Source organism: Periophthalmus magnuspinnatus, chromosome 21 (assembly GCF_009829125.3).
Source record: "Periophthalmus magnuspinnatus isolate fPerMag1 chromosome 21, fPerMag1.2.pri, whole genome shotgun sequence".
NCBI lineage: Eukaryota > Metazoa > Chordata > Actinopteri > Gobiiformes > Gobiidae > Periophthalmus > Periophthalmus magnuspinnatus.
Genome location: NC_047146.1, coordinates 859,715 through 887,410, shown reverse-complemented (window position 1 = coordinate 887,410; position 27,696 = coordinate 859,715). Strand labels below are relative to the sequence as shown.

General features: G+C 47.3%; 1 protein-coding gene across 1 annotated transcript; it reads left to right on the top strand.

Moving 5' to 3' along the window:
• Positions 1-97: 97 nt before the first annotated feature.
• On the top strand, positions 98-27,696 carry LOC117389043 (protein mono-ADP-ribosyltransferase PARP14-like). Its single transcript, XM_033986610.2, has 19 exons — positions 98-275; positions 1,562-1,647; positions 3,457-3,490; positions 3,736-4,038; positions 6,417-6,635; positions 7,400-7,721; positions 9,013-10,915; positions 11,556-11,801; positions 12,652-12,870; positions 14,108-14,183; positions 14,542-14,688; positions 15,083-15,145; positions 17,277-17,453; positions 17,578-17,829; positions 18,203-18,408; positions 19,436-19,844; positions 20,671-20,798; positions 21,505-21,679; positions 26,080-27,696. Exons 1-19 carry the CDS (start codon positions 98-100, stop codon positions 26,361-26,363), a joined length of 5,427 nt encoding a protein of 1,808 aa, XP_033842501.1. The 3' UTR covers positions 26,364-27,696.

Here is a 27,696-nt window from a genome sequence, read left to right as displayed (position 1 = left end):
CGCTGTTCTGTCCCGGTCCCCGCCTCTCCCGGTTTTCCCCGGTCCCAGATGCATTTCTGTGAAAACAAAACCGAAAGTGCTCAGTGCGCGCGACGCCATGGCTGACGCGTATCCGCACGCGCTGCTCGTGGAGTTTGAGAAAAATCACGTCCCTAAACTGAAGAATAAACTGATCAAGTATTTCCAGAGCAGGAGGCTGTCCTGCGGAGGAGACTGCACCGTGGAGCATGAGGCGGGCGGCGGGACCGCGGTGCTCAGGTTCCGGACACAACAAGGTACAACTCCCCCCGGGGGCGCGCGCCGGTCCCGGGGCAGAACTCAGACAAAATGAACTAAACACCGAGTTTATCAAATCTGAACAAAACGACCATTTAAAAGTTTATTTATGGACGTAAAAGTCTGACGTTTAACGCCCTGAAACAGTCACGTGACGAGAGAAGTGCGCGAGTCCAACTGATTTACGTCACATTTGTGTTTTATTTGTCACATTTGTGTTTTATTTGTCACATTTGTGTTTTATTTGTCACATTTGTGTTTTATTTGTCACATTTGTGTTTTATTTGTCACATTTGTGTTTTATTTGTCACATTTGTGTTTTATTTGTCACATTTGTGTTCGTCTCTTCCTCATGAGCAGAAGCTCCACCTCAAACCAGAGTCACGTGAAACTCAGGAAACACCAGAGTCACAAACTCCACACAGTAACTTTACTCAAGTACAAGTACAGAGTAACTTTACTCAAGTACAAGTACAGAGGAACTTTACTCAAGTACAAGTACAGAGGAACTTTACTCAAGTACAAGTACAGAGGAACTTTACTCAAGTACAAGTACAGAGGAACTTTACTCAAGTACAAGTACAGAGTAACTTTACTCAAGTACAAGTACAGAGTAATGGGCCTAGAAATGACTCAGGGGAGAGTAACTTAAAGAGTGACTTACAAAGTAATTTATTACTCGAGTAAGAGTACTGTCACTCTGTACAAATATTACTTGAGTAAGAGTAAAAGTATCTGCATTTAAACATGCAGGTAGTGAACCTCCCACCTGAAAAGTTACACAGTTCTTCTTTAATGACTAAACAGTTTTGCAGAGGTCAAAGGTCAAAGGTCATGTGTGTTTATCTTTCTGTTTGTTTCACAGCTGTTGAAATATTGACCTTTATATTTGGCACTAAATTGACTCCTCTGTCTCCTCTGTTTCCTCTGGCTCCTCTGGCTCCTTTGGCTCCTCTGTCTCTCCTCCTCTGTCTCCTGTGGCTCTTGTGGCTCCTGTGGCTCCTCTGGCTCCTCTGTCTCTCCTCCTGTGGCTCCTGTGGCTCCTGTGGCTCCTGTGGCTCCTCTGTCTCCTGTGGCTCCTCTGTCGCCTGTGGCTCCTCTGTCGCCTGTGGCTCCTGTGGCTCCTCTGTCTCTTGTGGCTCCTCTGGCTCCTCTAGCTCCTCTGTCTCTCCTCCTGTGGCTCCTCTGTCTCCTGTGGCTCCTCTCTCTCTGTCTCTTGTGGCTCCTGTGGCTCCTGTGGCTCCTGTGGCTCCTGTGGCTCTCTAAATGATGTTTTTTTGCACAGACCAGAGCAACGTTCTGAAGAAAAAGTCTCACGTTCTCCGTCTGGAACAAGGAGAACTAGAACTCAGAGTGAGACGCACAACACAGGTAATACACACACATACACACACATACACACAAATACACACAATACACACAATACACACAACACACACAAATATATACACACAATACACACAAATACACACAATACACACACAAATACACACAATACACACAAATATATACACACAATACACACAATACACACAACACACAATACACACAAATATATACACACAATACACACAAATATATACACACACAAATACACACAATACACACACAAATACACACAATACACACAAATATATACACACAATACACACACAAATACACACAATACACACACAAATACACACAATACACACAAATACACACAATACACACACAAATACACACAATACACACAAATATATACACACAATACACACAATACACACAACACACAATACACACAAATATATACACACAATACACACAAATATATACACACACAAATACACACAATACACACAAATATATACACACAATACACACACAAATACACACAATACACACACAAATACACACAATACACACAAATACACACAATACACACACAAATACACAAATATATACACACAATACACACAAATACACACAACACACACAAATACACACAAATATATACACACAACACACACAAATATATACACACAATACACACACAAATACACACAATACACACACAAATACACACAAATACACACAATACACACACAAATACACACAATACACACAAATCTATACACACAACACACGCAATACACACAAATATATACACACAATACACACAATACACACACATAAACACACATACACACAACACACACAATACACACATATACATACAACACACACATACACACAACACACACAAATATATACACACAATACACACAAATACACACAACACACACAAATATACACAAATATATACACACAATACACATAAATACACACAACACACACAAATATACACAAATATATACACACAATACACATAAATACACACAACACACACAAATATATACACACAATACACACAAATACACACAACACACACAAATATACACAAATATATACACACAATACACACAACACACACAAATATACACAAATATATACACACAACACACACAAATATATACACACAACATACACAATACACACAACACACACAATACACACAAATATATACACACAACACACACAAATATATACACACAACATACACAATACACACAAATACACACAATACACACAAATATATACACACAATACACACAGAAATACACACATAAACACACAATACACACAAATACACACAAATATACACAATACACACAACACACACGATACACACAAATACACACAAATATATACACACAATACACACACAACACACACAAATACACACAAATATATACACACAATACACACAATACACACATATACACACAACACACACAATACACACATATACACACAATACACACACAAATACACACAACACACACAATACACACATATATACACACACATATATATACACACACACACCCCTACACACACACAAATACACCCCAATATATATACACACACACACCTACACACATATATATATACACACACAAATATATACACACATATATACACACACACACAGGTAATGAACACACACAAATACATACACACACACACAAATACACATATATACACATACACACACACCTCCTTTTGTTTTCTTTTTGTTTCTTTTCTTTTCTCTTCTTTTCTTCCCTTGTCGTTCGTGTGACTCTGTGTCTTTTTCAGGACTCTCCCTGTGATCAGATCAGCAGTGAAACCAGTGAGTCATTTATAAAAATGTTTTATGTAAGAAAACAACAAACAGGTTTGTCAGCAACATTCCTGCTCCTCTCTGCTCCTCTCTGCTCCTCTCTGCTCCTCCCTGCTCCTCTCTGCTCCTCCCTGCTCCTCTGTCTCTGCTCCTCTCTGCTCCTCCCTGCTCCTCTCTGCTCCTCTGCTCCTCTGTCTCTGCTCCTCTGTCTCTGCTCCTCCTGCATAACTCTAAACCTGAGTTGTCTTCTCCAGCTCCTCCTTCCACAGTGGTCCACACCCACAGAGCTCCAGGTGGAGGTGATGGAGGTGATGGAGGGGGGAGCCTGCCTGTCTCTGTGCCCAGCCCTGCTGCTCCTCTCGTGGGCTCTCCTCGCTCAGACACGCTCCTCCCCACGGCCTGCGTCCTGGGGAACGTCCCTGTGGACACGAGCCAGGAGTTTGTGGAGCTGCTGGTGGAGAGTATCATGAACAAAGAAGCTCCACCTGCAGAAGGAGTCACCATGGAGATGATCCCCGCTCTGAAGTCCACTGTGGTCAGCTTCAAGACCGCACAAGGTACTGCACTCAAAGTACTGCACTCAAAGTACTGCACTCAAAGTACTGCACCCAAAGTACTGCACCCAAAGTACTGCACTCAAAGTACTGCACTCAAAGTACTGCACTCAAAGTACTGCACCCAAAGTACTGCACTCAAAGTACTGCACTCAAAGTACTGCACCCAAAGTACTGCACTCAAAGTACTCCACTCAAAGTACTGCACTCAAAGTACTGCACTCAAAGTACTGCACCGAAAGTACTGCACCGAACGTACTGCACTGAACGTACTGCACCCAAAGTACTGCACTCAAAGTACTGCACCCAAAGTACTGCACTCAAAGTACTGCACCCAAAGTACTGCACCCAAAGTACTGCACCCAAAGTACTGCACCCAAAGTACTGCACTCAAAGTACTGCACCCAAAGTACTGCACCCAAAGTACTGCACTCAAAGTACTGCACCCAAAGTACTGCACCCAAAGTACTGCACTCAAAGTACTGCACCCAAAGTACTGCACCCAAAGTACTGCACTCAAAGTACTGCACCCAAAGTACTGCACTCAAAGTACTGCACCCAAAGTACTGCACCCAAAGTACTGCACCCAAAGTACTGCACCCAAAGTACTGCACCCAAAGTACTGCACCCAAAGTACTGCACCCAAAGTACTGCACCCAAAGTACTGCACTCAAAGTACTTCACTCAAAGTACTAGTGATGCAGCAGATGTAGAAGCAGAGGCAGAGCAGCAAAAAAGTGGAGTCGTTAGAGTAACTTCAGAATAATATTACTCAAGTAGAAGTACAAAGTACTGGTCCAAGAACTTATTCAAGTCAAACCGGCACATTTTTATACAGCACTTTACATCAAGAAACCACACACACACACACACACACACACACACACACCCACCCCCACACACCTTCACACTCATACTTTTATTTGTATGTTACTGCTGCAAATCAGTATTTGAACATCTGTCTATCACCTAGAACTCTGCCCCTCACAGACCTGTTACTCCACCTTTAAAAACTCCACCTCCACTCCACTTATTCTCCTAAATTAGAAGCTCCTGTTTGAGGTCGTTCGCTGCATAAAGACACATGTCCACCCCAGACAATCAGTAAGACTCCAACTACTGACATGGACAAGACCAAAGAACTGTCAAAATGCACAAGAGACAAAACTGTAGATCTCCACAAGGAAAGGGCAAAGGGGAAGTGTCAAGCAGCTTGGAGAAAAAAGATCCACTGTTGGAGAAATTATTAGAAAATGGAAGAAGCTAAACATGACGGTCAATCTCCCTCAGACTGGGGCTCCATGTGAGATCTCACCTCGTGGGGTCTCAATGATCCTAAGAAAGGAGAAGAATCAACCCAGAACTACACGGGAGGAGCTGGTCAATGAAAAGAGCTGGGACCACCGTTTCCACGGTTACTGTTAATAATACACTAAGATGTCATGGTTTAAAATCATGGCACAGAAGGTTCCCCTGATTAAACCAGCACATGTCCAGGCCCGTCTGTTTGACCAATGACCATTTGGATGATCCAGAGGATCATGGGAGAAAGTCATGTGGTCAGATGAGACCAAAATAGAACTTTTTGGTCTTAATTCCACTCACTGTGTTTGGAGGAAGAAGAATGATGAGTACCATCCAAAGAACACCCCTACTGTGCATCATGGGGGTGGAAACATCATGCTTTGGGGGTGTTTTTCTGCACATGGGACAGGACGACTGCACTGTATAAGGAGAGGATGACCGGGGCCATGTATTGAGAGATTTTGGGGAACAACCTCCTTCCCTCAGTTGGAGCACTGAAGATGGGTCGTGGCTGAGTCTTCCAACATGACAACGACCCGAAGCACAGCCAGGACAACCAAGGAGTGGCTCCGTAAGAAGCATATCAAGGTTCTGGATTGACCTCGCCAGTCTCCAGACCTAAACCCAATAGAAAATCTTTGGAGGGAGCTCAAACTCTGTGTTTCTCAGTGACAGCCCAGAAACCTGACTGATCTAGAGAAGAGCAAACTCCATTTCCGTCTCTTTTTTGCGTAGGCGCAGTGCACGATGAGATATAACAGTGGGCGAAGTCTGCTCGGATGCACGCTTCGCTTACGGCCGATCTCTATGGAAACACAGGGCACATTTTAAGCCGCATTCGTCAGATGCATGAAACGGGACAGCACTTATTGCGCCAGAAGTTACACGAAAGTGCCCTTAAATGTACCGTTCGAATGCCGCATTTAAGGGCACTTTGGCGACTCGAGACACAGCCATCGTCACATTTTGCGATTTCAAACCCATCAATACTTCTCAGTTTAGGATAATAATGCTTTATGTGAGCTACCTTGCCATTGTTTCGTATTTGTTTGTAAAATATTTGATGATAATTCCAGAGTGCAGTGAGTTCGTGGAGCGCTGCCCTCAGAACAAGACCTTTAAGTCGAAGTCGATGGAGGTGAGAGCTTTGGAACCGACCAGGCAGGTTCTGCTGGAGGACACCATGGACGAGGAGCTGCTGAGGCTGTACTTCGAGAAGGAGGGAGCGGAGCTGGAGACAGTACAGGTCCAAGAGAAGCACCAACGGATGGTCCTCACATTCACCAACCGCACTGGTATTTATGCTGCCACTGCTCTATGCTCTGTTCTCTTTGTTTGCAGGTGTCGATACTAAAAAAGTCCCATTGTATGTTTCACAAGTATAAGACAGATAGACTAGTGTACACCGTTGGACCACTATGGACCTACTGCACACTCAGGATTACACACATACACTGCTTGGTCAAAAAAATAGTCTCCACCAGGATTTAACTAAACAAATAGGTCCTCTCCTCCTGCAGATGGTCCGCTCTAGGTTCTCTTTTAGTCCTGGTTTAGTCCTGGTTCAGTCCTGGTTTAGTCCTGGTTTAATTCTTGTTTAATTCTTGTTTTAGTCCTGGTTCAGTACTGATTCAGTCCTGGTTTACTCCTGGTATTAACCCTCTACATGATCCTGGGGTTTTTATTTCACTATTGTGTCTGTAAATCAAGATCTGAACATTAATAACAGACAAATCAGGCGCCTTTGTTCCCTGAGGTCGCTCCTGTTAGCGTTAGCAACAGGTTTGATTGACAGCGTTGGTCCTACTAAACCAGTGGTGTGGGCGGTAAGGGGCGTAACCTTCAACACCTTCGCTTTGGATTGGCTCTTGTGTTGCTATGATCCTCATGGTCAAAATTCCAAATATGGAACTCTGCTCCTGATTAGCCGCTGTACCTGCTGTCGCCCCGATGAGCTTCATTTGGAGCTGAAGCTGTGGGTGATGTCACGCTCACTCGGACCACCTTTTTTTACACAGTTTATGGTCTGATCCTCTTGTGTCTGGCTCTCTTGTCTCAGATGTCATCCGGCTGCTGCAGAAGCCTCACAAGCTCCAGAAGAAGCAGCTGAAGTTGTACCCGTTTTACCAGAGCCTGGGCCGGGCTCTGTACGGCGCAGACAGACCCCCCATCAGGCTGCCCGCTGCTCTGCGCCACTCCACAGATCCGGCTCTCCTCCGGTTCTTCTCTGGAAGACCCTCAGTCCTGCAGAACCTCCACTCACAGCTGAAGACCCACTGGTGCCAGGCAGAGTTCAAACAGGACTGTGTGAACCTGAGTCCGAAGCCGGAGCTGCTGCAGCAGGAGGAGCAGGTCATCGGGGACTGGACTGAGACCATCAGGTAAAGCTCTGAAGCTGTAAGGGGAACTTCAGACTGGAGGCAGATATTTGTGTGTTATGCTCATTGAATCGTTTTTTGGTTAGCAGTGCTGCTCTGATACTTTGAGCACAGTTTTCTTCAAGTGTTCAACCTCATTATGTTGTTGTGTCTTTAGGCAAGACTCTTGGCTGGTTGAAACAGAACAATTAAACTCACCACTCGTTCAATGACTTTTAACCCGCTCTACATGATCCTGGGGTTTTTATTTCTCTATTGTGTCTGTAAATCAAGATATGAACATTAATAACAGACAAATCAGGTCCTTCTTTCCCCGAGGTCGCTCCTGTTAGCATTAGCAACAGGTTTGATTGACAGCGTTGCTAAGCGCCCGCCTCCTGTTAAACCAGCGGTGTGTGATGGGGCGTTACCTTCATCAGCCTCACTCTGAGTTTGTTGTTTGGTTGCTTTGATGCTCGTGGTCAGAATTCCAAATATGGAACTCGGCTCCAGATTAGCCGCTATAACTGCTCTGGCCTCGATGAGCTTCATTTGGAGCTGAAGCTGTAGATGACATCACACTGATTCCGTCCACTTGTTTACAGTCTATGGTTTGAACACGGGAGGGTCATGGACCTCACTGCTGCTTCTTTTACCTCAGATTCACAGTTCAGTGCTTCTGTTGATTCTGCTGAGTTGTTTCTCAGTCATTTGTTATTTTGACATGTTCGGTCCCTGTTTCTGTCTGTGATTGGTTGATCTGCCTGTCAGTCACACCCATCGTAAATCCTGGAGTCAAGGTCCAGACTCTTTGTCTCTGTAAAGTGTTGTAAAAGTGTGTGGTTCTGACAGGCCACGCAGCTGATTTTGGGCCAGTGTCAGCAGAATCAAACTTTTTCATTTTATTGTCTCTGCATTGTCTCTTCAAATAAAGACTAGAGTAAATGAAATAGGGATGTACTGGTATCAATACCAGTATCAGATATTGTTTCATTACCCGGTGCGAGTTCTTGTCAATGTGCTGCTGATACAAAGAGCCGATACCACTGTAACTGTGCTGCATCTGACCAGTGACCTATGACCTATGGCCTCTGAGCAGTGGCTAACAAGGCTAACGTGGCACTGGTGACTCTTTGCTTGTGCTTGTTCTGTGACTTATTGTGTCTGAATAGAGCAGGTTCTTTGTCCATATTGGTGCACAGTGTGGCCGTGGTAAAGACAACACTCACTGTGGTTTTGAAATACTCGGACTGGTTTTTGTAAAAAGTGGTATCCGTGCAGCCCTAAAACTCATGTTCTGTTCTCTTCTCTCCAGGTCGATTCTGTCCAGGTTCTTGTCTCAATTTGACGTCTTTAAGTTGAACCCTCCTCCTGATCTGTGGAGGCAAAGTTTGGAGAAGATCTCAAGTCTTCTGACAAACCAAGACCAGGTCCTGATGGTCCCAGACGAGTCCAATGGGATCCTAAAAGTGGTGGGACTCAAATCGGACACCTCCAAACTCCAAGAGCAGCTCTGCGAATCCATCAACTCGCTCATAAAACGTGCGCGCAGAGAGAAGACGCAAGTCACAGAGCCGATCGAGGTCCCAATGAGCATCTTCAAGCTACTGTCCCAAGATGGCCTCCAACAGAAGCTGCTAACTGTCTACCCAGATTTGAAATTCGATATGCGCGGCCCGTGTCCAAAAATAACCGGATTAATAGAAGAGATCGCAGCCTCAAAGAGCGAGATCTATAAAAAAAAGTCAGACCTGGAAAGCCAAAATGTAGAAGTAGACACTTACATGCTGGAGTTTTTAAAATCAGGAGAACAGGAGGAGCTGACAAACGCACTGCTGACCAGGAAGCACGCAGTTTTGGAAATTTCCGGGAATCGAATCAAACTTTCGGCCTGTACGAGGAAAGATGTGACAGAGGCAGAGGCGTTTGTAAAGTCAGTTCTGGTTTCAGAATACGTCAAAGCTGAGGATAGTAACGTGCTGCAGACGATCGAGTGGCAGTCACTGGTGGACGAACTCGAGAATCATGAAAATAAAGGAACCAACAAAGTCCAGATTAGAACAGAGGATGACCAAGCTGTAGTGTCTGGGTTCAAAGAAAACGTGATCACGGTTAGCCAAAAACTTGAATGTTTCTTAAATCAAAATGCTCATATTCAGAATAGCATTGTCATCGACTCTATCGCCAAACTAGAATACCTCCAGCAGTTCTCAAAGTCAAAGTTAGATGCCATTAAAGATAAAGTACAGGTTTCTTTTACAAAGAATGGCGTTTGCCTAAGCGGCGCGAGAGCTAGCGTTGAAGAGTGCTTAGATGTACTCAAGAAGATGGTCGCTTCTGTCGCCTTTGAATCGGTAACCGTCACTAAACACGGAGCTAGGAAGCTGTTTGAGGACAAGGAGGAGAATTACCCGTCGATTATCACAAATAAAACGGGGTGTGTGGTGAAGATGGTGGAGGTCGCTGATGCTAAACAAAAGATTCTTTTAGCCAGTCCACAGCCGGTTTACCAGATCAAAACAGCAGATGGAGTAGAGATTGTAGTTTCAAACGCAGACATGTGCAGCTATCCAGTGCACGCTGTCGTTAACGCAACAGTGGAAGACTTACAGCTGACCAAAGGGCTCTCTGCTGCTCTGTTGAACGCAGCAGGCCAACAGCTGCAAGTTGAATGTGATAAGATAATATCAACACACGGGAAACTGAAACCAGGAGAGTGCGCAGTGACACAGGCAGGTGGAAGTCTGCAGTGCCAAAATATCATCCACGCGATCGGACCTCAATACGACAAGAAAAATGTGGCAAAATCCCACGCGCAACTGAAGAGGGCGGTGAAGAGGAGTCTGGAGCTAGCGGAGCTATGCCAGTGCAGCTCCATAGCCATCCCAGCCATTAGCCGAAACCGCAACTTCCCGCTAAAAGAGTGCGCCCAAACCATCGTGAAAGCCGTCAAAGAGTACTGCGAGGAGAGATATGACGATGACTGCCTGAAGAGCGTCCATTTTGTGAACAATGAGGATGCCACGGTGAGAGCGATAGAGGACGCGGTGAAGATGGAGTTTGGAGGAGGAGGAGTCAGTCACAAAATGGCCGTCCTTCCTGCTGCTTCTACGGCGGCCTCGGCCTCGGCTCCGTCTGCTTCAGCTCTGGTGTGCAAAGAGTTGACCAAAGAGGGACTAGAGATCTGCATCCTGAAAGGGAACCTGGAGAAAGCCACGGTAAATACTAGAGTTTACAATCTGTATAAACAAAAAAGACCGGGTTTAGTCCAGGCTTAGTCCAGGCTTAGTCCAGGCTTAGTCCAGGCTTAGTCCAGGCTTAGTCCAGGTTTAGTCCTGGTTTAGTCCTGGTTTAGTCCTGGTTTAGTCCTTGTTTATTCTGGGTTTAGTCCAGGTTTAATCCAGGTTCAGTCCTGGTTCAGTCCTGCTTTTAAGGGTGCATTCACACTTGGACATTCACCACATCTAAATTGGGGCTAAACTGGGAATTAACCCAAAATTAAATCTGGACTAGACCAGGTCTAAATGAAGACTAGAACGGGACTAAACCAAATCTACATTAGGTCTCAAACTGGGACAAAATCAGGACCAAATCAGTGTGAATGCAACCTTAGTCCAGCTTCAGTCCTAGTTCAGTCCTGGTTTAGGGTGACTTTAGTTTTATCCTGGATTAATGGGTTCAGTCCTGGTTCAGTCCCGTTTTTGTCCTGTTTTAGTCCTGGTTCAGTCCTGGTTCAGTCCTGGTTCAGTCCTGTTTTAGTCCTGGTTCAGTCCTGTTTTAGTCCTGTTTTAGTCCTGGTTCAGTCCTGTTTTAGTCCTGGTTCAGTCCTGGTTCAGTCCTCGTTCTTTCTTTCCTCAGACGGATGTTATCGTGAACACAATATCCCAGGACCTGAATCTGTCCGTGGGAGCTGTCTCCAGTGCGATCCTGTCTGCGGCCGGCCCCAGCCTCCAGACTATGGTCCAGGCCGGTCAGAACCAGGCCGGGCAGAACCAGGCGTCTGTGGGGGAGCTGATCGTCACTGAGGGTGGAAACCTGAGTTGCCTGAAGGTCTTTCACGCTGTGGCTCCTCACTACAACAAGGGACAAGGCAACGCGCCGAAGGTGAGTCTCTGGAGCAGCGACTGTATAAAGACTGAGGGAGTGGGACGGCGTTCGGCTCCAAATGAAGCTCAGTGAGGCTAGAGCGGATAATCTGGAGCCAAGACACAATTATGGAATTCTGCTAACGAATATCAGCACCCAAAGAGCCAGTCAGGAGCGAGGTGAAGGTTGAAGGTCGCGCTCCTTCCCGCCGGCACAGCTGATGTAGCAATGAGTGGGCACCTGTCAATCAAACCTGTTGCTAACGCTAGTGGGAATGCAACCTCGCCTGATTTGTCTGTTATTAATTTTATTCTTGATTTAAGGACAAAACGGTGAAATAAAAAACCCCAGATCATACGGGTTAATACGACCGTTTTGAGTCGATAAAGCCAGAAACACGTCCATGATCACCTTCTTTTTGAAACATGGCGACTAGCAGGTTAGCCGTGTCTCTAAGTCGTCTCCTCGTCTCTTAGGGCCCTTCTCTAATTAGTGTCCTTATGTCCTAGGGCCCTTCTCTAAGTAGTGTCCTTGTCTCCTTGTTCCCTAGGGCCTTTCTATTAAGCAGTTTCCTCATCTCCTAGGGCCCTTCCCTATTTTATTATTGTTTTTGTAACTTGCCTTTAAAAATAAAATGTCTTGGTCTTCAATTCTGTAAAAGAAATTTCCCCCAAAAATGCGTCTTATAGTCCAGTGCGACTTATAAATGTTTTTTCTTCATTATTATGCATTTTTTGGCTGGAGCGTCCTATTGTCCCGAAAACACCGTAGTCTTGTTTTTCACCTTTTTAAGACGGTAAAAATCAAGTACAGCGTCTCTTAAATGAAACGTTTGTGTAACCCTGTCTCCTGATGTTTGTCCCTGCAGCTGCTGAGCGACCTCTTCGGAGCCTGTCTGTCCAAAGCGGAGGACCTGGGAATGTCGTCCATCTCCTTCTCCGCGATCGGAGCCGGGAATCTGGGCTTCCCCAAAGATCAGGTCTTCTCTCTGCTCGTGGAGAGAGTCCTGGAGATCAGCAGCAAGAAACCAAAGACCCTCAGAAAAGTCCACGTGGTGCTGTACCCGGGAGACACGGAGACGATACGGGTGAGATAGACCTGTGATATATCGCTACAGAGAAATATCGCGATAAATGATAATGTTGAAACTACTTCACCGACACAAAGTTTTTAAATCGTATTATAAGCAGTGTTGGGAAGTGACTGAATCCATGTACGCAGGCCCGCTGACAGACTTTTCTCCCTCTAATATAAATTAATAGTATGAAGGTCCAGTTCTCGGTGCCTAAGACGCCTGTGTCCCCCCCTGTTTTGCTCCCCCTTTTGCAGGTATCAAAAATACACATTCAGAGTATTCACGAGTACTTGTATTGAGGTACAGTTACTCTTTCATTTGGTGGTATTCAGAGTACAGTTAGTTTTTTTATGGCGGTTCTTCGTCACATTATTTAGGCGTCAGACTGCGAAGAATCAGCGAGAAATAAATGCAGAACAAGCATAAAGCTTTTTTTAATGCTACGTTGCGTCTTTGCTCTATAATTTAAATACAAATCTGTGTAAAAGAATTTAAAGTTTTCAGAACTACACCACGTACCAGAATCAGAGACTGTGTAAAGAAGTAACGTAAGTAAAGAGTGAGAGTGACGTCACCCACAGCTTCAGCTCCACATGAAGCTCATCGAGGCCGGAGCAGGTGTAGGGACTAATCTGGAGCCGAGTATCATAGCAACCAAAGAGCCAATCAGGAGTGAAGCTGTTGAAGGTAACACCCTTTCTGACCCGCACCGCTGGTTTAGCAGAGAGCGCGCGCTTAGCAACGCTGTCAATCAAACCTGTCGCTAACGCTAACAGGAGCGACCTCGGGGAAAGAAGGACCTGATTTGTCTGTTATTAATGTTCAGATCTTGATTTACAGACACAATAGTGAAATAAAAACCCCAGGATCATGTAGAGGGTTAATACGAACATTTAAGACCAATGATCACTTCCTGTTTGGTGGCTAGCAGGTTAGCTATGTCCATTTATATAAACAGTCTATGATCAGGTTACATCACAAAATTCAATGTAGGTTCAGTGTTCAGGATTCTTCCCATCACTGATTATATAAAAATGGCAAAAAAATATTGATCCCAAAACCTATTGTTCCATGTTTCATACATTTAACGATAAGTCAATGTAGTGATTATCATGGGCAGAGTGAGAGCCAGCCCTGTCTCCTCCCTCTCACCAGGAGGTTGTGGGTTCGACTCCTGATCTGTCTTTGTGGAGTGTGCATGTTCTCTCTGTGTTGCTGTGGCAGAGTGGTTATCTTGTCTGTTCCTCAGGTTTTCAGTGATGAGTTTCAAAAGAAGTTTCCACAAGCAGGAGGCTCATCTACAGCTGCAGCAGCGCCCCCTGGAGGTACGCACTGCTCATTAAATCAGACCTGCACACTGGACTTTTCAGAGATTTAACCGTGTCATTTTTCTATTTGAGCCTCTGAAGTTGGACTTGTTTCTTTTATTAAATTATTTTAGATGAATAGTGCGATTTAGAATATACCAAATTATAACATAATGATCCATGGTAGTCCCTTTGTCTCCTTGTTTCCTTGGGCACTTCTCTCAGTAGTTTCCTTGTCTCCTAGGTCCCTTCTCTCAGTAGTCTCCTTGTCTCCTAGGGCCCTTCTCTCAGTAGTTTCCTTGTCTCCTAGGGCCCTTCTCTCAGTAGTCTCCTTGTCTCCTAGGGCCCTTCTCTCAGTAGTCTCCTTGTCTCCTAGGGCCCTTCTCTAAGGTCGTGTCCACGTCTTCGATGCACGAGGCCAAAATGGGCGGCGTCTCAGTTCAGGTGGTCACTGGTGACATCACCAAAGAAACCACTGATGTCATCGTTAACTCGTCCAATGAGAACTTCTCCCTCAAATCAGGTAAAGGCTGAGGCGTTTTAGAGTTTGGATTTAAGGCCCTGTACATGATTTTATCTGTGTATTTGAGCAGAATGTGTCCTGCAGCACAGATGTGTTTTATAAACCGCTCATGAGGTCAAAATGAGTCCACTGTGTTCTGTCATTGTATTGTCAAAGAATCAGGAAGAGCGTGTTAGCATGTTAGTTGTAGTTAGTTTAACCCTCACAGTAAAACTCTGCTCTGGTCTCTGAGAGTTGTGAAAAGTGCTTATAAACTCATCATGGCGAGTAATTCGGACACTGATTGCCTAAGTTTAGTGAGGAGTAACTTTGGACCACTGCAAACCGTTCTGTTTTTCAGTAAAAATCAGGTGCAGAGACTTTAACGCTGAAATGATGTTGTGTCTGTGAGCAGGAGTGTCCAAGGCCATCCTGGACGCCGCCGGAGCCAGCGTGGAGAACGAGTGTCAGACTCTGGGTGAGGATCGTTTTGTCAGTATTTTGGAGCGTACTGCTGTCGCTTTGGCACTTATACTTATTAATATTACTACTAGAGCCGACAAAAGAATTGAAAACCAGACACTAATCAACACTAAATCTAATATCGAAACTGGATCCTGATTGTTTGCAGGTATCGATACTAAAAAAGTCCTTCTGACAGGACAGAAGTGAACCTCCTGAATATGTTTAGAATGATGTTGAGCTGTACAGTGGGGCAAAAAAGTATTTATTCAGCCACCGATTGTGCAAATTCTCCCACTTAAAAAGATGAGGCCTATAATTTTCATCATAATTTCACTTCAACTATGAGACAGAACGGGGGCAAATAATCCAGGAAATCACATTGTCTGATTTTTAAAGAATGTATTTGCAAATTATCGTGGAAAATAAGTATTTGGTCAATAAAAAGTTCATCTCAATACTCCCTTCCCTTTGTTGCAGTGACAGGTCGTTTTCTGTCTCCAGAGGTTTTCTCTGTTGCTGTAGTTTGGTCCGTTCCTCCTGCAGATCTCCTCTAGAGCAGTGATGTTTTGGACAACACAGACTTTCAACTCCCTCCAAAGATTTTCTGTGGGGTTGAGATCTGGAGACTGGGCCACTCCAGGACCTTAAAATGCTTCTTATGAAGCCACTCCTTCGTTGCCCGGGCGATGTGTTTGGATTGTCGCGCTGAAAGACCCAGACACGTTTCATCTTCAATGTCCTCACTGATGGAAGGAGGTTTTCACTCAAAATCTCACGATACATGGCCCCGTTCATTCTTTCCTTTACACGGATCAGTCGTCCTGGTCCCTTTGCAGAAAAACAGCCCCAAAGCATGATGTTTCCACCCCCATGATTCACAGTAGGTCTGGTGTTCTTTGAATGAAACTCAGCATTCTTTCTCCTCCAAACATGAGAAACTAAGCTGACCGTATGACATTCTCCCAATCCTCTTCTGGATCATCCAAATGCTTCTGTCAAACTTCAGACGGGCCTGGACATGTCCTGTCTTAATCAGGGGACACGTCTGGCACTGCAGGATTTGAGTCCCTGGTGGTGTAGTGTGTTACTGATGGTCCCTTTGTTACTTTGGTCCCAGTTCTCTGCAGGTCATTCACTCGGTCGCCCCGTGTGGTTCTGGGGTTTTTGCTCTTGTGTCATTTTGACCCCACAGGGTGAGATCTTGTGTGGAGCCTCAGATCGAGGGAGATTATCAGTGTCTTGTCTTCTATTTTCTAATAATTGCTCCACAGTTGAGTTCTTCACACCGAGCTCTTACCTGTTGCAGATTGAGTCTTGGGGCCTGGTGCAGGTCTAGTTCAGTTTGTGGTTCTTTTGACAGCTCTTTGGTCTTGGCCACAGTGGTAATTTATTAAAAGTCCTTCAATGTGATTTCCTGGATTCTTTCGCCCCATTCTGTCTCTCAGACATTACCAATTGCATCTAATTTGTATTTAACGCCCACGCCGTCATGTAGCTCAGCCTTTCCCTTACGTGAGCCATTTTTTTCACGGGAATCTTAATCTATATCCATCCTTGGTTCTACAAATGAAACAAACAATAATCTTAAAATGTGACGCTCATTACAGCGTCGTTTATCAGTATCAAAGATTATTTTTGTAATCAGAACCCGTTTAAAAGAACATTTTACCACTTATACTCACCGTTTTCTGTCAGTTTGATGACATCACGTGTGCGACTTCGGTGATGACTGCATTACGCTACAGTGACACCTACTGGCGAGGCAGAAAATTGAAAACAATTCTTGTTGAAAGTTATATTTTTATGGAACACTGAGAGATTACATAGATATAAGACACATGGGAACAGAAAACTACCATTTAATGTTGAAAATCACAGTATATTGTCTAAAGAAAGTGTTTTATTACTGTTTAAATTCTGTCTGAACATGGAGATAATGCACCTGCCCAAAATGATGACAGAGGGATAGAGAGATTCAACTCTACTTCCTGTATTTTTGTGCTTTTCGTCTCAACTTCTTTCCACAAACTTCCACCTCACTGATGTAAAACTTTAACTATATCACACTAAATCGAGTCAAACGTTTTTTCTGTGGCTCACACGTGTTGAAATAAATAAATAAATGTTCTGATATCCCGTATCAGGAGCTCAGCCCAACAGCGGCTTGATCCTGACGCAGCCCGGAAACCTCAAGTGTAAGAAGATCCTCCACCTGGTGGGAAAGACCGACCCCGTGAAGATCATCGCCACCGTACAAGACGCTCTGCTCACCTGCATCAAGCACTCCCTCACCTCTGTCGCCTTCCCCGCCATCGGCACAGGTGGGAGGGCATCTGACACTGCGGGAGGAGAAGGGGAGGGCATCTGACACACAGGGAGGGCATTTGACGCACTGCAGAAGGAGGGTAGGGCATCTGACACACTTCTCTGATTCCGTGTCTGCAGGTCAGGGGAACGTGGCGGCGCGGACAGTCGCGGACGCCATGTTGGACGCGGTGGTGGAGGTGCTGAGGAAAAACCCAAACAGTTGTCTGAAAAACGTGAGGATTGTGATCTTCCAGAAGCAAATGCTCCCAGACTTTCATGACAGTCTGCAGCAACGGTCTGCGTCCGCCCCCACGCCCGCCCCCACGCCCACCCCCACGCCCGCCGACAAGGGGGGCAGCCTGCTGGGAAATATGGTGTCCAAGGTCAAATGTAAGATTACACACCCAGGCTCCGCACGACAATTCTCCACAAATTACACAAAACTGTGCACTATGACTTCACAAACCTTGTGTGATGTGCAGTAGTTTCTTTAGTGGGATGAGGCTGATTGTGTTGTGATAGTGCTCTGAAGGGGGAGGGGCTTAGCACAGAGAGCAAAGAGAGAGGAGGGACTTGTTTTGGGTGAATATAGCATTTTCAAAACAGTAAAAGTAAAAATGGTTATTTAGATACAGTGTGTTAGTTACAGTTAATGCCCCATTGAAGTAAAAAAAACAACTATTTAATCCCCTTCACTCCGGGAGAACAGGCTCCTTGTATCTGTCCTCAGACGTCTTCACGTATGATCATGTTTTGTCCTCAGCGTTCTTCAGCTCCTCGTCCCCGGACAAGACCCAGACGACCTCAGACTTTGTGAGAGACGCTCTGAAGCCCGCGCCCGTCTGCTTCCACATCTGCGGAGAGTCTGCCTCCAAAATCAACTTGGCCAAACAGAAAATCAACTCTGTCCTGACCAAGAATCTCCTCAGCGAGAGCATCAAGGATGAGATGGTCTTCAGCCTGTCCCAGGTATGAGACGTCCTCAGGATCGTCCACGCTCAGCATCATCTGAAAAGCCAAACAATAGTAAACTTGACAAGTCATTTCCATTCGATCTATTCTCCAAAAAAGTCCACCTACTGTAAAATGCTTTTTTATCTGGCCGTTTGTGTCACCTTCTCTTTACTTTAAATTCATTAAAGAGATGTCTGTGTGAGAACATGGCCCACTCGGAGTCCATGTCTCCAACGTCCCCCGAGATCAGGGAGAAGTTCTCCTGGAGGTGTGAGTTGAAGACCCCTCTGACAGAGGGCTCCACCAGACGTTCCCAACAGACCTTCACGATACGCTTGGGTCTGCCAGGTCTGTCCGGCTTCCTCCTCCACCAGGGGATCCAACTCACCACCGGGTGGTGATCAGTTGACAGCTCTGCCCCTCTCTTCACCCGAGTGTCCAAGACACGTGGCCGAAGGTCAGATGACACGACAACAAAGTCGATCATCGACCTCCGACCTAGAGTGTCCTGGTGCCACGTGCACTGATGGACACCCTTGTGCTCGAACATGGTGTTTGTTATGGACATCGCTCATGTTCTATCGTTGTTCCCTCATCAAAAACATGTCTGAAGAGGTTTGAGATGTCATCCATACATGTTTGAGTGATCTAGAGATCTCTCCAGGGCACTATTGATACCCTCTTTATGATTACCTGTAAGATCCTGTACGAGGCTCCGCCCACAAGCCGACATCACCCACGCTCCACACAACAATTCTCCATAAATATACAAGAACATGATACAAAACTACACTATAACTTCACAAACCTGGTGTGATGTGCAGTAGTTTCATTAGTGCGATGCAGCTGATTGTGGTGTGATAGTGCTCTGAAGGGGGAGGGGCTTAGCACAGAGAGCAAAGAGAGGAGAGACTCAGAGCGTTGAAAGTGAAACTTATAGAACATGTTAATACGTTGTTTTGGGTGAATTTAGCACTAGCTACATGTTACGTGTCAGCAGTTCCTCTTTAAGTCTAACGTGTGATGTCGTGGCTTCTCCCAGGACCAGCTGAGACGCCTGGACGAGGTGCAGCGGAGCAGCGAGGTGGGGATCAAGGTGGAGGGGATTAACGGAGAAGGGAGCATCCACATCGAGGGGCTGGCCCAGGATGTGGCGAGCGCCATCAAACTGATCCACGGTATTCTGAAGGCCGCGAGACTGGAGGAAGACCTGAACCAGAAGGCGGCGCTGTTGAGTGCGGTGATAGAGTGGCAGTATGCGGCGCCCGGTCAGGACTTCCACAGCTTCGACTTGAAGACGAACTACGAGCTGGAGCAGGCTCTGGAGGCGAAGAAGAGCCAAGTGAAAGTGAAACTAAACGGACAAGAGGTGACGGTGAAACTGCCCGATGGACCGGCCACGAACAAGAGTGGACAGAGCCTGAAGATACAGAGGGTCAACAAGAGCAGCGGTGAGTGAGGGAGGAGGAGGAGGAGGAGGAGGAGAGAGAGGAGGAGGAGGAGGGGGAGGAGGGAGAGAGAAGGAGGGAGAGGAGGAGGAAGAGAGAAGGAGGGACAGAGAGAACAAGAGTGGACAGAGCCTGAAGATACAGAGGGTCAACAAGAGCAGCGGTGAGTGAGGGAGAAGGAGGAGGAGGAGGAGAGAGAGGGAGGAGGAGGAGGAGAGAGAAGGAGGGAGAGGGAGGGACAGAGAGAACAAGAGTGGACAGAGCCTGAAGATACAGAGGATCAACAAGAGCAGCGGTGAGTGAAGGAGGAGGAGGAGGAGGAGGAGAGAGAGGGAGGAGGAGGAGGAGAGAGAAGGAGGGAGAGGGAGGGACAGAGAGAACAAGAGTGGACAGAGCCTGAAGATACAGAGGATCAACAAGAGCAGCGGTGAGTGAAGGAGGAGGAGGAGGAGAGGATGAGTAAGAGAGAAGGAGGGAGAGGAGGAGGGGACAGGGAGAACATGGGCAGCGATGAGTGTTGGAGGAGAGAGAGAGAGAGAGAGAGAACAGCGTGAACAAGGGAAGTGGTGAGTGAGGGGAGAAGAGAGAGAGAGGAGGGGGTGAGTGAGCGAAACACGAGTGAAATTATAATTCCAAATATGGAACTGTGCTCCAGATTAGTCCCTACACCTGCTCCAGCCTCGAGGAGCTTCATCTGAGCTGAAGCTGTGGTAACGTCACACTCACTCAGTCACTTCTGTATACAGTCTATGGCCCCTCCTCACCCTCTCCCCTCCTCTTTCTCTTTCTCTTTCTCTGCTCATCCTCTTCTTCTTGATTATTCCTGCAGATCTTCCTCCGTCCTGGGAGCAAATGGACAGCTTCTCCACCAAAGTCCTCCCTGTGGCCCCTGGGAGCCCGGAGTACAACACAGTGGAGCAACAGTTCAAGGCCTCATGTAACAGGAATATAATCAAGGTTAGACCTGGTTCGGTCTTGGTTTAAACCTGGTTTAGTTCTGGTCTAGTCCTGGTTCAGTCCTGGTTCAGTCCCAGTTTAGTCTCAATTTATTTAGTCTCAATTTAGTCCCGATTTAGTCCTGCTTTAGTCCTGGTTTAGACCTGGTTTAGTTCTAATTCACTCCTGATTTAGTCCTGGTCTAAGCCTGGTTTGGTCCATGGGTTTCAAAATTATATTTTGAATATTTGACAATTGGGGGGTGCAGTCAACGAGCCAATCAGGAGCAAGGCTGTTGAAGGTAACGCCCCTTTCTGCTCACACCGCTGGTTTAACAGGGAGCGGGCGCTTAGCAACACTGTCGATCAAACCTGTTGCTAACGCTAACAGGAGCGACCTCGGGGAAAGAAGGACTTGATTTGTCTGTTATTAATGTTCAGATCTTGATTTACAGACACAATAGTGAAATAAAAACCCCAGGATCATGTAGAGGGTTAATACGAACATTTAAGACCAGAATGACAGCACAGTTTTTCAATAGAAAGTGAACTGGAGCCAGAGTCAATGGAGCAGGAAGTGCGCCCATGATCACTTCCTGTTTGGAACGTGGCGGTTAGCGGGTTAGCTATGTCCAGAGATATGTACAGTCTATAGATGAAACTATAGGGATTGTACAGTGTCGTGGTGTCGTGAACATAATCTAACGACTAAATTGTGCCGTGGTCAGATCGAGCGCGTCCAGAACCCGGCGCTGTGGCAGAGTCTGCAGATCAAGAAGAGAGCGATGGACGTGAAGAACGGACACCAGAACAACGAGAGACAATTGTTCCACGGCACGAGCCAGGACACCATCGCCTTCATCAACGAGCACGGCTTCAACCGCAGCTACGCCGGCAAGAACGGTACAACCACCCACCAGTGATGGGGTTCTGGGTTTGACTCCCGATCTCTCTGAGCGGAGTAAAAGCTGAAGGTTAAATCTGTTAACTGGTCAAATCGTTGTAGGAGTGAAGACGTTTGGCTGCTCGTCCAAGACACTGGTGGACACTGCCTTATATCTGAAGGAGGAGCTAACTAAAGCTATTGTTTACACTTTGAGTCTTAATGGCCTCCATTCAACCTTTAATGGCACTACTGGCTCGCCTTTTGTACTCTTTGTCTCCTTTGTTTGATTTGGGTCTGAGGATGGAGTTATAGATTGGTGAGAGATAATATCTCAGGTCCCCATTCCTGTTCCCTCTTCACTAGTGAAGAGTGAAGTGAGCGTCACACTGGAGAAACTAAACAGACACTCCATAAGAGAATGAACCAACACAGAGAGAACAGCTCAGGACACAGTCTGCTGTTCATCTCAAACACACTGACCACTGCTTTGAACAGAGAGAGGTTCAGATCTGAGCCAGAGAAAAGAAATGGTTTGAGAGGAGAGTTAAAGAAGATATTTTTGTAACAACAACAACAACAAACTTTATTTATAAAGCGCTTTTCATACAAGAAAAATGTAACACAAAGTGCTTTACAGTGCATTAAAATCAGTCCCACCCACCAAACCCACCCAACCACCCAACCACCCCACAACCAAACAACCCCCCACCCCAACACGAGTAAAAATACCTTTAGTTTAATTTAAAATATTTTTAAGTGCAATAGGCTGATAAAGATGAACCAGATGAGAGAGCGCCACCAGAGGAACCATCTGCACCAGGAGCAGGGTCACCCGCAGCCACAGGACACCAGCCCAGGGCCCAGAGAAGAGATGAGGTCAAGACCAAACCTCCAGGGCCCACGAGCCAGGGCCCACGAGCCACAGCCAACCACAGCTCCCAGTGTGGGAGAAAAACAATCCTTCCTTAATACAATTCCTTAGTCCTCCTCCCGTGGACCCACCACCTGCGGGAGGAGCCATGAGGGGCGGGTGCGGAGAGATCCGGGTAGCAGTCGAAGGCGGGGACCTCGACGACCGGATCTCCGGACATGGAAACTAGCTCTGGGGACATGGAATGTCACCTCGCTGGGGGGGAAGGAGCCTGAGCTTGTGCGGGAGGTTGAGCGTTACCGGCTAGATATAGTCGGCCTCACCTCCACGCACAGCTTGGGCTCTGGAACCCATCTTCTTGAGAGGGGTTGGACTCTCCATTTCTCTGGCGTTGCCCGCGGGGAGCGGCGGCGAGCTGGTGTGGGCTTGCTCATTGCCCCACAGCTCAGCCACTGCGTGTTGGGGTTCACTCCGGTGAACGAGAGGGTCGCGTCCCTGCGCCTTCGGGTCGGGGACAGGTCTCTCACTGTTGTGTCGGCCTACGGGCCAAACAGCAGTGCAGAGTACCCGGCCTTCTTGGAGTCCCTGGGAGGGGTACTAGACAGTGCACCAACCGGGGACTCCGTTGTTCTCCTGGGGGACTTCAACGCCCATGTGGGTAACGACAGTGACACTTGGAGGGGCGTGATTGGGAGGAACGGCCTCCCTGATCTGAACCCGAGCGGTGTTTTGTTATTGGACTTCTGTGCTAGTCACAGCTTGTCCATAACAAACACCATGTTCGAGCACAAGGGTGTCCATCGGTGCACATGGCACCAGGACACTCTAGGTCGGAGGTCGATGATCGACTTTGTTGTCGTGTCATCTGACCTCCGACCGCGTGTCTTGGACACTCGGGTGAAGAGAGGGGCTGAGCTGTCAACTGATCACCACCTGGTGGTGAGTTGGATCCGCTGGCGGAGGAGGAAGCCGGACAGACCTGGCAGGCCCAAGCGTATTGTGAGGGTCTGCTGGGAACGTCTGGCGGAGCCCTCTGTCAGGGGGGTCTTCAACTCCCGCCTCCGGGAGAGCTTCTCCCTGATCCCGGGGGAGGTTGGAGACATGGACTCCGAGTGGGCCATGATCTCCACCTCTATTGTTGATGCGGCTGCTCGTAGCTGTGGTCGTAAGGTCTGTGGTGCTTGTCGCGGCGGCAATCCCCGAACCCGGTGGTGGACACCGGAAGTAAGGGATGCCGTCAAGCTGAAGAAGGAGTCCTATCGAGCCTTGTTGGCTCGTGGGACTCCTGAGGCAGCTGATGAGTACCGGCAGGCCAAGCGTGCCGCGGCTCGGGCAGTCACAGAGGCAAAAACTCGGGGTTGGGAGGAGTTCGGGGAGGCCATGGAGGAGGACTATCGGACGGCCTCAAAGAGATTCTGGCAAACCGTCCGACGCCTCAGGAGGGGAAAGCAGTGCTTCACCAACACTGTTTACAGTGCGGGTGGAGAGCTGCTGACCTCGACTGGGGATGTTGTCGGGCGGTGGAAGGAATACTTTGAGGATCTCCTCAATCCCACTGTCACGTCTTCCGAGGAGGAAGCAGAAACTGGGGACCCAGAGGCGGACTCGTCCATCACCCTGGCTGAAGTCACTGAGGTGGTTGGCAAGCTCCTCGGTGGCAAGGCTCCGGGGGTGGATGAGATCCGTCCTGAGTACCTCAAGTCTCTGGATGTTGTGGGACTGTCTTGGCTGACACGTCTCTGCAACATCGCGTGGCGGTCGGGGACAGTACCTGTGGAATGGCAGACCGGGGTGGTGGTCCCTCTGTATAAGAAGGGGGACCGGAGGGTGTGTTCCAATTACAGGGGAATCACACTCCTCAGCCTTCCCGGTAAGGTCTATTCCAGGGTGCTGGAGAGGAGAATCCGACCGATAGTCGAACCTCGGATTCAGGAAGAGCAGTGTGGTTTTCGTCCTGGTCGTGGAACACTGGACCAGCTCTATACTCTCCATCGGGTCCTCGAGGGCTCATGGGAGTATGCCCAACCAGTCCACATGTGTTTTGTGGATCTGGAGAAGGCATTTGACCGTGTCCCTCGTGGTGCCCTTTGGGGGGTGCTCTGGGAGTATGGGGTCCGGGGCTCTTTGCTAAGGGCTGTCCGGTCCCTGTATGACCGGAGCAGGAGCTGTGTTCGCATTGCCGGCAGTAAGTCAGACCTGTTCCCGGTGCATGTTGGACTCCGCCAGGGCTGCCCTTTGTCACCGGTTCTGTTCATTATATTTATGGACAGAATTTCTAGGCGCAGTCAGGGGCCGGAGGGGGCCTGGTTTGGGAACCACAGGATTTCATCTCTGCTGTTTGCAGATGATGTTGTCCTGATGGCTTCTTCGAGCCAGGACCTGCAGCAGGCACTGGGGCGGTTTGCAGCCGAGTGTGAAGCGGCTGGGATGAGAATCAGCTCCTCCAAATCCGAGGCCATGGTTCTCGACCGGAAAAAGGTGGTTTGCTCCCTCCGGGTGGGTGGTGAGTCTCTGCCCCAAGTGGAGGAGTTCAAGTATCTCGGGGTCTTGTTCACGAGTGAGGGAAGGATGGAGCGTGAGATTGACAGGCGGATCGGTGCAGCGTCTGCAGTGATGCGGTCGCTGTATCGGTCCGTTGTGGTAAAGAAGGAGCTGAGCCGGAAGGCGAAGCTCTCGATTTACCGGTCAATCTACGTTCCTACCCTCACCTATGGTCATGAGCTCTGGGTAATGACCGAAAGGACAAGATCGCGGATACAAGCGGCTGAAATGGGCTTCCTCCGCAGAGTGGCCGGGCGCACCCTTAGGGATAGGGTGAGGAGCTCGGTCACACGGGAGGAGCTCGGAGTAGAGCCGCTGCTCCTACACGTTGAGAGGAACCAGCTGAGGTGGCTCGGGCATCTGCTCAGGATGCCTCCTGGACGCCTCCCTAGGGAGGTGTTCTGGGCATGTCCCACCGGGAGGAGGCCCCGGGGAAGACCCAGGACACGCTGGAGGGACTATGTCTCTCGGCTGGCCTGGGAACGCCTTGGGGTCCCACCGGAGGAGCTGGAGGACGTGTCCGGGGTGAGGGAAGTCTGGGAGTCCCTGCTTAGACTGCTGCCCCCGCGACCCGGCCCCGGATAAGCGGAAGAAAATGGATGGATGGATGGATGGAATACAAGAAATGGGGGCCTTAGACATCATCTATCATCTATAACTCCATCTTCAGACCCAAAGAAAACAAAGGAAACTAAGAGAATAGGGTGAGCCAGTAGGGCCATTAAAGGTTGAATGGAGGTCATTAATACTGAGACTGGAGACAACAGCTGTTTGCACTTTCAGTGTTGTTATCTCGTCCCTTCAGACAAACAGTGTCCAACATTAATCTGACCAGAACTGGATGAGCAGCTAAAAGTCTTCAGTCCTACATTTTGTCCAGTTGACAGATTTAACTATGAATCAGACGTTGATGACTGAGGGATTACACAGACATCTGCTCTGAGTGGAGTGTGCATGTTCTCCCTGTGTTACTGTGGTTAACTCTCGTCCTGTTTCCCTCCACAGCTACGGCGTATGGTAAAGGCACATACTTCGCCGTGAAAGCCCAGTACTCGAGTAGTAATACATACTCCCGCCCCAGCGCCACAGGTGAGAAGTTCATGTACCTGTGCTCCGTCCTGACTGGAGACTTCACCACAGGGGCCCAAGACATGATAGAACCTCCTCTGAAGAAGGCCGGCACCACTGAGAAGTACGACAGTGTGGTGGACAACACTCAGAACCCCAGCATGTTCATCGTCTTCCACGACAGCCACGCCTACCCCGACTACCTTATCACCTTCAAATGAGTTTAGACCTGCTTTAGACCTGCTTTAGACCTGCTTTAGACCTGGTTTAGATCTGGTTTAGACCTGGTTTAGACCTGCTTTAGACCTGGTTTAGACCTGCTTTAGACCTGGTTTAGACCTGGTTTAGACCTGCTTTAGACCTGGTTTAGACCTGCTTTAGACCTGCTTTAGACCTGCTTTAGACCTGGTTTAGACCTGCTTTAGACCTGCTTTAGACCTGGTTTAGACCTGCTTTAGACCTGCTTTAGACCTGGTTTAGACCTGCTTTAGACCTGGTTTAGACCTGGTTTAGACCTGCTTTAGACCTGGTTTAGACCTGGTTTAGACCTGCTTTAGACCTGGTTTAGACCTGCTTTAGACCTGCTTTAGACCTGGTTTAGACCTGCTTTAGACCTGGTTTAGACCTGCTTTAGACCTGGTTTAGACCTGCTTTAGACCTGGTTTAGACCTGGTTTAGACCTGCTTTAGACCTGCTTTAGACCTGGTTTAGACCTGCTTTAGACCTGGTTTAGACCTGGTTTAGACCTGGTTTAGACCTGCTTTAGACCTGGTTTAGACCTGGTTTAGACCTGGTTTAGACCTGCTTTAGACCTGGTTTAGACCTGGTTTAGACCTGCTTTAGACCTGCTTTAGACCTGGTTTAGACCTGCTTTAGACCTGGTTTAGACCTGGTTTAAACAGTTTATCTGTATGTCAGATGCCCTTCCATCCTCCTTATGCCTGTAGCCTTAAACTGAAATGGGGGAATGTGTCTGTAGTTAATCTGCAGATGTTGTGGTATGTCAGATGCCCTTCCAGATATCTTGTGGGGACAGTGGATCTTCTCATTGAAATGATCAGGTTGTTCTTTAAGTGCACTTGTCAAACACTGTGGTGTATGATGTTTACTCAGTGCATTATTTTATTGGATGTTTTTTTATGCCTGTAACATTTACACAAATATATTTAAGGTTTAGCCTGGTTTTATCTTGGTTTATTTTGGTGGAGTCCAAGTTTAGTTCTGCTAAGACCTGGTTCAGTCCTGGTTTAGTCCTGATTTAGTCCTGATTTAGTCCCGATTTAGTCCCGGTTTAGTCCTGATTTAGTCCTGATTTAGTCCTGGTTCAGTCCTGATTTAGTCCTGATTTAGTCCTGATTTAGTCCTGATTTAGTCCTGGTTCAGTCCTGATTTAGTCCTGGTTTAGTTCTGTTTTTTCATGATCAAATCTCCACAGCAATGGCTCATTTTGTTCATTTGAAGGATCTATTAAAACTTATTTTTGCTATTGTGGGTTTAATTGTTTGTAATCTGCTGTTGAAATACATTACTGTAAAATAAAGATCAAAGTCTCTG

Coding starts and splice junctions, on each gene's coding strand:
- LOC117389043 (XM_033986610.2), top strand. CDS start 98: ATGGCTGACGCGTATCCGCACGCGCTGCTCGTGGAGTTTGAGAAAAAT. Junction 10,916..11,555: donor GGAACCTGGAGAAAGCCACG/GTAAATACTAGA, acceptor TTCTTTCCTCAG/ACGGATGTTATCGTGAACAC. Junction 20,799..21,504: donor GTAACAGGAATATAATCAAG/GTTAGACCTGGT, acceptor TGCCGTGGTCAG/ATCGAGCGCGTCCAGAACCC.